Source organism: Cebus imitator, unplaced genomic scaffold (genome assembly GCF_001604975.1).
Source record: "Cebus imitator isolate Cc_AM_T3 unplaced genomic scaffold, Cebus_imitator-1.0 Scaffold374, whole genome shotgun sequence".
Taxonomy (NCBI): domain Eukaryota; kingdom Metazoa; phylum Chordata; class Mammalia; order Primates; family Cebidae; genus Cebus; species Cebus imitator.
The window spans coordinates 747737-763217 of NW_016107689.1; the positions used below are offsets into that span (position 1 = coordinate 747737).

General features: G+C 30.5%; 1 protein-coding gene across 4 annotated transcripts in view; it reads right to left on the minus strand.

The window, feature by feature from the left end:
* Positions 1–15481, minus strand: part of CDH19 (cadherin 19) — a 93245-nt gene that overhangs the window by 9991 nt on the left and 67773 nt on the right. For all 4 annotated transcript variants that reach the window (XR_001818709.2, XM_017507364.2, XM_017507363.2 and 1 more), the window contains exons 9-10: positions 14945–15066; positions 111–228 (exon numbers count right to left, since the gene is read on the minus strand). Coding sequence is in view for 3 of the 4 variants with exons in the window: in XM_017507364.2 (XP_017362853.1) it covers positions 111–228; positions 14945–15066 (240 nt within the window). In the remaining variant the exon portion in view is untranslated. The remainder of the gene's footprint in view (positions 1–110; positions 229–14944; positions 15067–15481) is intronic.

Here is a 15481-nt window from a genome sequence, read left to right on the forward strand (position 1 = left end):
AACATTATTATGTTGCAAGAACAGTATAAAAATCAATGCAATAAGTTCCTCTGAAGTCAAACATGAGTCAAAAAACTATATCAAAACTCATTATGAGCAAATGACATTACCTTGATTATCTATGATTGTAAAACTTGAATTGTTAGTGTCTTCTACCGATAGATTATAGTAAAAATGGTGCTCTTCTATGGATTCATCTCTATCCACTGCACTGATAGTCTGAATTACCTAAAAAAAAAAAAAAAAAAAAAAAAGATAGATTTTTGTTGTTGTTCGGATTCAGGAAGAAGGTAACCGCCTTTATTATTATTAGCTTTTATTTGCATTGCTTTATCTCAATCAATAGGGACACTGCAGGAAATTACTGCCAAATATTGGAGAACATTAAAATATTTTCTCAGGCTAAAAGTATGTTCACTTGCCTCTTAGGGTGTTATAATATTACATAATAAACAAATTCTTGTTGATGGATCAGCTGATTTCCAAAAAGTACATTTGTTAGAAGTTGTCAAAGCATTGCTTCTGTATTATTCACACCCTCCCTGCCTACATTTCTTTCTTCCTCCTTTACTTTTTCTTTAACTGAATGTCAGACATTATGATTTGCTAAAGTTGTGTATTTCCTCTTTTTACTGAGAGCAAAACTGTGGTTGAGTTATCAGCTTACTAAACTCTTTGCTAAAGTAATGAGATTTTTAATTGATTTGAGGAAATAACACATTTAAAATGTAGGGGCAGAATACATAATTTCCTTTGACCCATAATGATTATAGGAAAGTGTTTCACATCAAATAAGCTCATCTCTATATCTCAGATAATAAAACAGTGAAGTAATGCAGATATGAACAAATCCATTCTCAATTTTCTTCTTTCAAGACATGAATGTGTCAGTCAAATAGTTTATTATTGTTGAAAAAGATATGCTGTCAAGATCACATAGTGAGATTGTGATTAATTCTGGAAATTAAAGTAAATTGATTGTAGAAGTTATTGTTTTGAATTTTCCAGAATTAAAGTGCTTTTAACAATATGTCAAACAAAAATAGACTCAGATGCAAGATGACAAACCCAGATTTATGTTATACTTCAAAAAAATAGATTATGTCTACAGGAGCATAAAGAACATTAGGAAACTAATATGATCTGTATATTACTTTTTTAGATTGATTTATTTTTAACTCACAACACATTACTAATAAAATAATATTCATTTAGTGTTAATTAAGTAATCTAACAAAATATATTTTATTCAATCCATGCTTATAATTATACATGTGGATATTGATTTGTATTAAGGTAAAGCCTTTATTTTAGAATATCATAGAATTTTATAAAGGCTGGATAAAGGGCGGGGGCTTGGAAACCTAATATTCTGAATCCGGGCTTTGCCACTTACATGCTTTTAACCTTGAAAAAAATATATTAATACTTAATCTGCAGGGCTTATTTTCAGGATTATAGGCCTCAGGTTCTCAAAGAGTTTGTCACATGACAAACTATTATGTGTTTCTATGTCTATTATGTATTCTTCATGAAAAAATTCTCTTATTGAGTTTTTGCACACCATGGTGTCCTGAATATTGTTAGTAATATGCGTATGAATATCTTTATAAGCATATTTGCTGAAGTAAGATTGATATCAAAGTGTAGAATTTCTGTTTATCTTGCTGGCGTATGTGGTTACAGTGTTCGGATAAGGAATATTTTATTTTACTGCTTGACGTTCTGTATCAAACATGCGCATCTGACTAAATGTTGCAAATGTCTCCTTTTGGGGAATGAAGGCTTAAGAAGACTAGAGGTACACTGTATGTATTTCAAAACACTTTTAATGAATCACAATACCTTATACATAAGTACGTACAGGAAACTGAATGAGCAGGGCTTCAACAGTCTGCCCCCTTTTTAATGAACATGTCTCCACTTATATTTGCTCTGTAAGTTGGGCTTCCAATAAGATATGTTTCACCAGCTTTTATAATTGTTTTATAAAAATAGGAAGCCACTCACATAGTATCAGTCATATATCAAATATTATGAATTTTGTTGAATTTATCTTAAACAGATACATTTACAAATAAATGCATATTTCTAATAAAGGGACTACATTAATGTACTCATAAATCTTGATGGAGGATATTCATTTTTTTCTTTAAATATAACAATGAAAAGATTTTAATTTTAATTTTAATTAAAATTCTAAGAAAAACATTTATTTGTTGCATTGGTTGCTGTTTACTTACACGTCTTTATCTGGGACCTATCGCTGACCTTACAAATTTATGAAAGGGATAAAGATAAATTAAAAGGTAAAAGTATATACCAAGAACAGCCATGGCTTTAGAGATTGGGAAAAGAGGAAATGAAAATAACTCCAAATTATGACAAATTCTGAAAGCTCAGATTTTTAATTATCTTTTTGTTCTCTTGGTAAAATTTTGCCCAATTTATTTCTGACATGATACATTCAGTTCTCTATATACGGTGCATTGAAAGGTATAATAGAAATATATTGTGTAAGTGCCAAGAATCAAAAACTAACTACAATTTAACAAGAACTTACCTATGGACCAGGTTCTGTTCTATGCATTACCTTAGATAATCTTCACAATGGTCCTTTAAAATAAACCCTCTTATTGTTCCCATGTTATAAATGTTCATATTAAGTTTCATATATGCTAAGTGTCTTAGGTACGTAAATTGGCTGGGCCAGAATTAGAATGTAAGCTGATGTCATAGGCAATGTGAAATATGAGTAGTAAGTGTAATCTTCTAGAACATTTTGTTCATGCCCTAGACCTGTTCTTGTCCTACCAGATTTGCATACAAAATGGTTTTGTAAAAAGTATGGAATTTCAAAAGCAAGTAAAAACATATCTCATGAAAGATAATGACAGGGAAGTAAGTAATATAATTTTATAAAGACCAAAATAATGGTTAAAAATAGAAGAAAATAATATGTTTTGATATGGGAGAAAGGGGAGATTTTCTAGGGTAAGAGTACAGCCAATGAGCTAATACTTGAATAAACATATGAATCGGTGAAAAAAGTGTGATCCTAAGCAAAGAATACCATGAAAACTTCATGAAGGAAAAGAGAGCATACATTAGGTAGAAATATATGAAATTAATATTTTGTAAGTCAAAGATGGTCAACTATTGGAAGTTTCATAAGTTTCAATTTAGTTATTTTATGAGATTATAATCATGATTTGACTTGAAAGATAATCAGGAGAATAAAGATAGTCATTTGCCTGCTATTAATCATTATGCACTGTATCTTCTTAAGTAAAAGAAACTGCACATGGGCCAGCTTACTAAAATATCATTCCACATTAATTATCCTGAGTCAAAATTAAGCCCAACACTCACATTGACATTCGTCAAACCAAAAATATGGTCCTTATTAAACATGCAATTGACGGACAGTTAGTTTAAGTTGCAACTCTCATACACAATGATTTGCAGCAAGCAATACATTTGTCTGTTTCCTTACCTTCATGGTAGGTCACAATGAAACCCACTTCTAGAATTAGTCAATTAATAAATTGTTGAATAAGAAGATAAACTATAAATTGCATCAAGAGCTTTAAATCAGTATGCAAATACCGAGTATTAATTTATATACATTATCAATTCCTTGAAATGCACTTAATAAAGAATGCATCTCAATATAAAAATGTTAAACAAAAAGTTACAGTTGCAATAAATGAATACCTGGAAAGCTTTTCTTAAAGATCTTATTTGAGTTGCTTATTTAGTTATTCTAGTTAGGTATATGTGGTATCATGCTAAAGATGCAAATTGTCTCCCATTGCCAAGAAATTATTATCCAAAAATATGTATGAGACCATCACTTTTTATACTACTCTAGTGAATAAATGATTTTAAATTACAAATTTTGCCAAAATAAATCCATAAAACTAAAAATATTGTTGAACATCTGTTCAGAGACAAAGTGCAAAATAATAAACTAATAGAATTAGAACCAACAAGAAAATCTAGATTGTAGTATGCTTGTTTTCTTTCTTTCTTTAGCAAAATATTAGAAGAAAGATTTGAAAAGCTCATTATAGCATAATATCTTAGACCTGAATAGGACTGGGACACTCTAAGTTTTCTAAAAGGACTTTTCACAAAGTTGCATTATATATATTAAAATGCCATTATATATATTAAAATTTTTACATGAAGACAAGGTAAATGTCTTTAATTAGACAAAATATTAGTATGAGCAAATCTGAAAATTATCGATATTATACTTTACCTCCAAAAAAGACATTTAGTCAGGATAATGGCACTCATTGATTTGAAAAATGATAACTATTTGCACCAAATAGGAAAGGCAAATTACCCTGATGTCAGCTCATTTATTATATTAATATTTTGCAAATTGCTGAAAGTTCTCTCCTTCTTCTCTTCCCCACCTCAGCCACTTACACATTAAGAACAAAACCCAAAATTCTGTTTACCCACATAGGTCTTTGAGTTAACATTTGATTTCCTCCAGAGTAGGGTGTGACTAATCTGGAATTTTTATTTTCTATGATTAATTTATTATCTATCCAAAGAAGATAGATATAAAACATGTTTTAACCTGTAATTTTCCCTAGCTGTTTGAGCCTGTGGAGAATCATCTTCATAAAATAAAAATATGTATAAAATATTAAATATTCTGTTAATGATTTTAATTATATGTGAAAATGATATTTTGAATATATTTTATACAATAAACATTATTAAAATTAACTTTATCTGGGTGCTTTTTATGTTTTTAAATGAAGCTACAAGAAAATTTAAAATTGTATCATTTATTTAGAAGCATTGCATTACATAATCTTATATTTCCAAATAATTGTTCTTCTTTTAAGTAACTTTATGTGTACTTTATATGTTGTATGAAATTCAGCTTCAGAACTCCAAGAAATAATAGTGTAAGAGAGGGCATTGATTTCTAATTATTGTTTTAAATTTAATAACCCATCAGCTTCAATATTACATAAAGTTTTGATTATTGATTGAGGACTGTAATATTTTATTATTATGTATTATGTGTACCTTTTGACTTTTTATATTTATTACCCAGAATTTAGGTTTAATTTTATCTAAGGGCTTCTTAGTATCAAATGAAAAGTTTGTGCATATAATTTTTATGTGCATCATTTAGTTCCTTTGACTTGATATGTAAAATATTTATAGATTTCAAAGCATTTTATCTTGTTAAATTTCTAAAATATTATTTTTAGAAAAGTTTAAATAACATGAAAATTAATTGTAATTTTGAAACTCAAAGTTACAAGTCTCTTGACCTAAAATATTTCTTAGAAGCGTCTCTGACATATTCACAGTAATATTAATTATAATTGTTTAATCTTCATTTCTATTTCTCTTACATTATTTTATTTTCTTTAATTCCAGTCTAATGACTTTAAAAAAACCTTGTATTTTGAAATGATTATAGATCCACAAGAAAATATAAAACTTCTACAGAGTCTCTCAAATACTCTTTCAGCTAAACCAATGGTTACATTTTATGTATCTGTAGTACATTATTAATATCACATGCGTATGATGACAACACAAAAATATCAACCTTTATAATATGTTTAAATTGGAATTCTTAATGTTTGTTTTTTACTTTGTTTATAATTTGACTCCCTTAAACATCTGATGAATGACATTATTAGCCTGCTCCACCCTCATTGCCAACAGACTTTGACAATGTTGTTTCTCTGCAGTATCAAGTGTACATAGATACCTTATAGCTCATTCAAATCTCTTTAGAAGAGAATGAACCCCATGTTAAGAACTTGTTTGACATGACCCTTAATTATCATTGTTAATATTAACAAAATACTTGTAACATAATCCTCTGTAGCTACTTTCTTTTTTTTTTATCTTTGCCTTAGCACATAGAGATTGTAGAGCAGAAGTTGTATTATTATTTTTGAAATGAGGAGATTGGTATTCAGCATGGTTAGGTTATTATCATCTAATTGCAGAAGTGTGGATGAGTGACAGAGATCTTTTGCTATTGCACTACATAATTTTTTGTTATTTTTTGCTTATTGTGTTTGATGTTTCTTTCTCAATAAGGGGAAATATATTTGTATTAATCCTCATGATTCCTATACATGTGATTTTTAGACAATAATCAAGAATACCAATCAGCCCATACAATGCCAGAAACTTAACACTAGAAAACAAATGTTTATTGCAATCCTCTCTAAAGAACAACTCTGCCTTTCAAAAACATGGGACAAAACAAAGCCTAACAAAGAAATGAAAAACAAAGGACATATACAGAATAGATAAAAAGAACAAAGATTATTTTGCTATCCTACTCATTTTTCTCAAAGGGTAAAAGAGGCAAATTCACAACGATGCATTCAGCTATCATTGGAAAGCTGTGTGCTATGTACTGCTTAAAAGTAAATGAGAAATGTGGTGCATAATTCCAATCAAAAGAGAAATAGAGCAGCCTGAGTTACTGAACACTTGTCTTTTTTAAAACTACAGCCATACTGGGACCAAAAATGATAATTAGATGGAAGAAAATAGCTTATTTTTTAGTTTTCTGACACTGGAGCACAGCTAAGCAATCTTCAAAATATCCAAACAAATCCACCATGAACAAGTTCCCAATTATTCTTGGAGATAAGCAATTTGTTTTCAAGAGAGTAAAGAAAATATTGTATATAGTACAACATAGTTTTAAGATCGACATATCTTCATTGAACACATTTGGAAAATTTTATATTGTTTTAAAATTCTATATTTTGCCAACTCTACCTATTTATAGATTTGCATTACAAAAAGAAAAAAAAAACCGAACCAGCAAATTTCATGGACAACCTCATAATCACACCACAAACTTTAAGAAGTTTTAATAATTTTGTACTTTATTTGTCAGTAGAAGTCTTAAAGCCTGATAATCTGATAACCTTGAAATTAAAATAAAGGTAATATGAGAAAAGGTTGCTCTTGCAGATTATTTATTGATATGTAATCTTACTGCCTTAAATTGTGTTATTTCAAGATATTAATCTGGTTGTTTTATTAATCTAGGAGGTACTACTTTGAAAGACCGATTTTCTTTTTATTCGGTGTAGGCTGCTTTATTAGATAAATGGTGTCCCAAAACATCCATTACTTTGGTTATTATTTTTAATAAAAATGACCTTTTACTCAAAATATATGCCTTCATTGTATATACATTTTTACATACTAGCTGGAATTTCTATACACATAAGTAATTCATCAAACCAATCTATGAATCCATTTACTAAAAATGTTCACTTCCTATGAATGTTAGTAATAAATATAATGTGGTTTCTGAATTTGATAAATTTTTAAATGTTGATTTCTATGAATGCATATTATAGATAATAATTTGGGAAAGCTTCCATAGTACTCTTACCTTGTTGAAAATATTCAGATTGATAAATACATTACCTGTAATGGATACAGAGTGCTTGAAAATTTCTTCATTGGCAAAGTTACCCATGGGGTTTGCATTAAATCATTTACAACATCAACACTGAGGAACTAACTTTTATAAAGATTATTTCTTATCAACCAGCAAATACTCTTGCATACTGAGGACAGAATGACTTGTTCAGGATTTTGCAAATGATTATCTTTTCACTTATCTCTTGTCTTCATTTATGTTTGTTTGAGACATGTTCTTACTCTGCCACTAGGGCTAGAGTGCAGTGATGCAATCATAGCTCATTGTAGCTTTGAACTCCTGGGCTCAAGTGATCTTCCTGCCTCAGCCTCGTTGGTAGCTGTGACTACAGGCATGCATCACTGCACTCAACTAATTAAAAAAAAAAAAAAAAAATTGTGGAGATGGGATTTCACTGTGTGGCCCAGGCTGGTCTTGAACTCTTGGGCTTGAGCCATCCTCTTGCCTCAGCCTCCCAAATTGCTGGTATAACAGGTGTGAGCCATCATGCCCTGCCTGACTTTATTTTTAATTAAAATGTATTTGTCTGCCAAAAAGTTACAGAGTTCATGTAGTTATTTGTAATAGAAAAAAGTGTTAATGTCCTCCACAGCTTTCAAACATTTTTTAATATAATTTGTTTCTTTATCCTTTGTCTTTTAAGTATATATTTTATCACATATATATATATATATATATATATATATATTTTCTTCTTTTTGGTATTGTTACTTTTTAATGTTTAATACTAATTCTAACACATGTAAACTTAAAAAGTTCTGTACAGTTCCTAGGATTTATGTACTTATTAGAAATATAAAATATTTTGGCCTTAAAAAAGTAAATTACTTAATAACTTTCCATAAGGACATCTGGAAACTAGTGCTGAACTATATGTAAGATTGTTGTAATTTGAGAGAAAAAAAGTATTTACCTATAAATATTTGCAATAGTTAACAATTAAAATAAGCCCTCTGAAAAATCCTGTATGATACCTTTTCCTAACAAATTTACTTATAAATATTTATACTTATTAAAAATAATTGAAAAAAATGAAAAATCACAAAAAGACAAAATGAAATTTTCTTTAGTGTGGGCTTTATCATTATTAAAAACAGAAGAGAAAGTGTAGGATTTTCTTGGACAGGTTTTCCAACTTTATTTACTGACAATTCCATCTGTGTTTTCTGCAATTCCTCACTGACAAATCACAGAAAATGACTGATTCCATATCTAGAACAGGAAATGTGAAAGATCTGCCTCCCTATCAGCCTGGGTCCAACAGAGGCAAAATCACATGATCATTTGAAAGGAGGGATTCTAATAGAATTGTAAGCTACTAAATCACAGCTACCGTAAAGATGTAAGGATACCTCTAAAGGGTATCCTGAGGCTCTGAGAAAATATCGGAGGACAGACAAACGTGAGAGGAAAGACTTCTCCCTGGGACCAGCTTCAGCCCTCCCTGGAGGAGGTGCAGCTGCAGCATTCCCTATGGCAAAGACGTTCACAGATTGCCTGGATTCACAATCTAGTCCACACTCCTCAGGAAAGCAGAAACAACCCTCCAGGATACCAATGGGCTAGAGGATAAAATTGCAGGATGTGGCGCGCACTGCGTTGCCAGGCCTGGAACACACTGCGTTTACACTGGGGAGTCTCAAGGCAGTTGTCATGAACCCAGGCTGGAGTGGTTGGATTGCCAAGTGCCTGTACATTTGGTACTTTAGGGTCTGTATGTGTGTCTGGCAAAAGCACCGTGCAAATCCCCAAACATCCAGACAGCTGACCGTGCAGCATGACAAAGGGAAAAGCAAAGATTCCACACACTGGTACCAGGAAGAGAAGTCTTTCTCCTGCAACGTTTATCCACCGCCCTCTACTGACAAGGCTCAACTTTGCACTCACTGGAAAGGAGAAAAGATGAGGTGGTGGGGGGAACAGGGAGGAAGGGGGAGGGGGAGCGAGAAGGTGGGCAATCCCTGTGCACAGCGCAGGACCTTGCAAAGCAGGTACTGAGGCATGAATGTGCACCAAGAAGCAATAAATTGATCAGTGGCAGAGCCCAGAACATATTCCTGTACCGAAAACCATGTAAGCAATCAAAGACTAATATGCTGTGTAAAGTACACAGAAACTGACATGAATGTGTCAGGATCTATTTTTCTAAACATTCTTTGTTCTTTTTGTAATTCATTTCGTGATGTAGATAGCTTGCTTTTTTCTTTTTCTTTTTCTTTCTTTTTTTTTTAACTTGTGCGTGTGTGTGTGTGTGTGTGTGTGTGTGCACTCATGCATGGGCACATATAAATATTTTTCAAGACAATTATTGTGCTGCTGCTTTGGAACATTGAAGAAGCCTGATCCTTTGTAAAGAGTAGTGTGTATAAAGAATACAAAGTTTCACTTAGACAAGAAAAGCAAGTTTAAAAGATCGATTGTATATAGTTAGTTAACTGTGGTTAATAACAACATATTGTATTCTTCAAAATTGCTCAGAATAGATTTTAAGTGTTCTCTTCACAAAAAAAAAGTATGTAGGTAATGCATATGTTAATTAACTTGATTTAACCATTTCACAATGTATGTGTGTGTGTACATGTTTATAAACATCATCATGCACCATAAATATGTACTATTTGTATTTGTTAATTTAAAAATGTTGAAAAAATAAATAAAGAATACCCTAGGGAAGTGGAAAGAGTGAACTTCATTTTGGGTTTCTTAATAGAAACAAATCCACAGCAAGTCTATCATCCTTATCATCCTAAGCACATACTCTCCTTACAGATTTTGGTATTAAGAAGCTTTTTATTTCTTACCACCATTCTCTTAATTGTGTGTCCTTCATGTTTTATTCTGCCCCAATTTTATTTTAAGAAATTCGTTTTCTGGGATTTCAGGCTGAGGTTGTATCAAAAGAAGGTGCCACGTTTCAGTTTACTATCGTTTCCTCATTCAAAGGTGCAGAGATGTCAAAGTGGTTTTGTAGTTTGATTGTGCCACCAAGTTGCCTGCTTGATTTTCCTTTGGCTTAATCCAGAATTTACATTATTTAATTTATCCGACACAAATTTCACAATTTGTGTTCAAATAGTGTAGACATTTCTTCATTTTGGTTATTAACTGTTCCTTATGTTTAAACACTTCCTCTATTTACTTCTAAATAGAATGTTCTTAGGAGTTTCCTTATCACCACCATTTAATATTCTTGTTAAGATTATGGTGAACCTAATCAAATAAATTTTGCTACCCTTTGTAATAATTTCTAAAATCTACTTATATAGATATATCAAATTAAAATACTTATGGTTCACATGTAAACCATTTCAGTTACATGAGTTATGCTTTATTACCTTTGAAAGCAAACATTTTCTTAGAGATTGCTTCATTGGTTTTAGTGTTCACATATTAATATTTCACTTTTAGGAATGAGTAAGAGATTGACAGCACTTTAAAAACTTTTTAGTAGCACTTTGGGAGGCACATATTAATGTTAGGGGCTTGGTTTTAATTGTATTAGCAAAAACCTACCCAGTGAATTTCAAATCAGAAATCTGAACCCAAGTCAGTCTAACTCTGTGATCAACATTGGAGGAAACATGACAGTCTTGTGCTTGTAATAGCCATAATTCCTGAATTTTTAAAACAAGGCATTTCAATATACAAGAACGTATCTACCATAATGTTATATACATTTACAGCACTCAAACCATGTGTCCACTGATTTCAATTTGTAAACTGTAATGTATGTAGCAGGGTGAGAAGAAATTGTTGTCTTCTCCTTGGAATTTAAGCGGAGGAACTGTATCATTCTTTCAGATGCTTATAGGACTGAGACAGACTTCCAGATAGTGACATCTGCAAGTCTCCGAAAGAATTATTTCACAATGTGTGACATTCATCCTTAAGGGAAATTATAAAACAGGGCTCACCAATGTGCCTTATTATGAGTTTGAGCAGTGCATATCCCAGGAAAGGGTTTGGGACTAGTCAAATTGAACTTCCTTTTATTTTTGCCCTTAAAATCGTAAATAACATTCTTTCTAAATAAACAGAAAAACCTGCTTTTCATATTTTTAATTGTGTGTATAATCTAAAGAGAGCTAGTCTTTATGATTAGCATGGAATATGTGGTTAAAAGCACTATCATTCTTGGAGACAATCATAAATTTTAATTCTGGCTTAGATATTTACGTACTACATAATGCTGAGAAAGTTACCTAAGTTACTTAAACTTTTGAAGCATAGTATACATATATGTATTTTATTTCACACATTTTTCCATAAAGCTTTACATTTATACTTTAAGCAGGGCACAAGAAAACACTATGCCATTACATCCAGTAGACATTTCTCTTCCTCAGTGGAGTTTAAGACTGAGAATACTTTTACAGCACATTGCAGTAAACATTAGCATTTGAGTTTCCTTTTGATCAGTTGTACCTATCTGTAGACACTGATATTTCATTTTTGAGGTTGTTATAGAGGTCCTTCAAAGAACAAACAACTATTAGCTTACTATTTATTTATTTATGAGACGGAATCTTGAACTGTTACCCAGGCTGGCATGCAGTGGCACGATCTCGGCTCACTGCAATGTCCACCTCCTGGGTTCAAGAAATTCTCCTGCCTCAGCGTCTCGAGTAGCTGGGACTACAGGCATATGCCACCATGCCTAGCTAATTTTTTTTGTATTTTTAGTAGAGATGGGGTTTCACCATGTTGACGAGGATGGTCTCCATCTCCTGACCTCGTGATCCACCCACCTTGGCCTCGCAAAGTGTTGGATTACCGGCGTGAGCCACTGCGCCCAGCCAATTATTAACTTAGTTTACATTTCAAAAATTCTATCTTCAATGACTATATGAGTCTGTAGACACTTCTATAAATCTAGGATATATTATGGTAACTTAGTGACATGGTGGTTTTGAATGCCTGGGGTATTGTCAAGATACTTGTCTTAAACATTTTCATGATATTTCATCATCCCAGGCATTATTTTATCACTGCTCATAAGTTTTTTTGAAATACATATTTAAAACACATGTAACTTAAAAGTTTACATGACGAAAGTTTGTGTGAATAATGACAATAATGAAATAAATCTTCACTATTCATCTATTTTGGTATAAATAAAAAATACTACTTACTGTTTTGAACAATATCCATATGATTAGTGTTGTCACTTTTTTTACTTTTTTATATTTACAAAAAATGAAAAATTTATTTTCTAGGTTGTATGTGAAATATATTTTTTCTGAAAGCATATGAATTGAGTACTTTTTATATTATAATCACTATATGTACATACATATGTAACTATGGAATCAAATCACTAAGAATCCCTGCTGTCGTAAATCTAGTAATTTATTTAGGAAAATGCAAAAATATTAAACAGAACTTTGTTCAGGTAAAATAGTTACCACATGGGACATTTATAGAAATAGGTGCATAGAAGATGAAATAAATTATGCCTATTTTTTAAAAAAGTTTAAACATAGGCTATCTAATCAATGGATAATCTAACTACATTTATATTGTATTTATATGTGTGCTTCATATGTACACGAAATGAGTGAAATAATTTACTATACTAGTTGTACTCAAAATATAAAATATAATCATATGCGAATCATACTCAAAATATAAAATATAATAAATATAAACCATAATTTTACTTATAATTCTAGAAATGTTTCATCCAATATGTAAATTTAATATTCATTAGAAAATTATAAGATACATCATTTCAAAAATTATTTGTATTTTAAGAAAGCTGATGTGCCACATTTAAAGTATCGTTTGTTAGATTTACATGTTATTGTTTAAATTTGCTTGTTATCTTTGTCAATATGTCTAAGTAATCAGGTGTGTTTGAAATGCTTGGAAACATCAGATATCCAATTTCTAAGTACATAATAGACTTATAGTATCAAGTTTGAAGAAAAATATCTAAGCCTAATTTCTGCAGGAGCCATGGGTCCCAGTTTATGTGCATTCTGCTTTTGTGATCTCTTCTACCCTATACTGTATGTCCATACAATTCTAAAATAGTTCAATTTTGGTTCTAGGGAAAGTGCAACACAGTAGAGAAATTTTTATATCCACCTTTTACTTTCCCCAAATCCTTGGGTTCTAACCTATCAGAAATGAGTGCTTTAATTTTTTAAAGTCATTTGCATGTTTATAACAATTCTATTACTGTTTTCAAAACATTTTAGGAAATATTTATAGGCAAGATTTGATCATTATTTCCAGTGAAAACATTTTAAAAAATACACATAGCTTAATGAAATTCACAGTCATTTCAAGAACTATTGACGATTTTCACTATGTTGCAGTTTAATAATCAGCAACAGTTAAGATATACCTATTTCTTAAGATATGCCTATTCGCTAGCATAGCAGGAAATTGAAGATCAAGTATAATTTTGGCTACTACCATTTATTTATAGAAAAATGTAATTTCTGCTTTTGTAAAATCCAAATGTTCCCTGAGTAGCTTTGTTGATAAATTCAAGGCTACTTAGAATAATTGAGTTGATAGTGTCTGTATACTTATTTAGCTCTATGAACACTAGACTGTAAAAATTTTAACATTAGTCGCCATTTTTTAAAAGAAAACCAATGGTATTTAATAATCTTTTATGTACTCTAAGAAACCTGATAATTATGTTAGTTTATTATGTACTGGAGCTGAGAAGTACATAAATAACATTCTAATTTAAATGTCATATTTTACAAATAAAAAAGTGAGCAGCAGATAAGAAAGTGTGTGAAGTAAATTGTGAAGTAATGATAATGTATTTCAAAATGAATATGTTCTCGTGTGTACATATCTAGTAATTCATATAAAACTGTTTTATATGTGTTGCTATATTTGATGTAATGATTAAAGACTACAAAAAAACATTGTAGTATATTTTCCCTCCATATATTTATGTTTATATCTCATTTTACCTGTACCTGAAAGAGGAGTAAGAAAAAGAAAAAAGAAACTTAAATGTGATTATTTAAACTACACAATCAAAAGTTTTTTCTTTATTATATTGGCAAAGTATAAATGAACTACTGAATAATAAATATACTATAAAGGCAAACAACTGAATCACTATTGTTAGCAGATTTTTTAAAACATTTGAAGAATTGTAAAGTAGAAAACTTGAAATTTGCATGTTTTTAAAAATTAAAACAAAATATTATCATATGGAGCTCACAGCATAAAAGCATGTAATTAATATAAATAGACTAAAGTTACTTTTCTTGATGTTTCAAAATAAGATGACTGCATGACAAAAATTATTATATATTATGAAGTTTAATATACATAATTAGTACTTATTGAATATAATAATTATAAGTATATAAATTATAAATATTAAATATGTTAATAATATATAATATATAAAATATTATAAAATATATAAAGTAATTACATATTATGAAACAACGATATATTGTTTAGATTTTGTAATTTATAATGAGTTCTTACCTCACCAGAGCCTGCGTTTTCACAAACGTAAGTCTCATAGTATTGAGAGAACTCAGGAGCATGATCATTGATATTGAGAACTTGCACATACACAGGGATCGAAGAGATCTGTTCTATATTGTCTGCAATTTGAATATATACAAATTTAACAACTTATCATATTATATTTTTATAACAATATATTTTATATATTATTATATATATTTAAAATTATATACAATTTTAAGATTTAAAATATTTTAATACTGTTTTTAGAAGATAAGTCATTAAAATTAAACTAGAGGCTATGTGGTATATATATATATATATATATATATATATATATATTTTTTTTTTTTTTTTTTTTTGAGTTTCACTCATGTTACCCAGGCTGGAGTGCAATGGCGCGATCTCGGCTCACCGCAACTTCCACCTCCTGGGTTCAGGCAATTCTCCTGCCTCAGCCTCTCGAGTAGCTGGGATTACAGGCACGCGCCACCATGCCCAGCTAATTTTTTGTATTTTTAGTAGAGACGGGGTTTCACCATGTTAACCAGG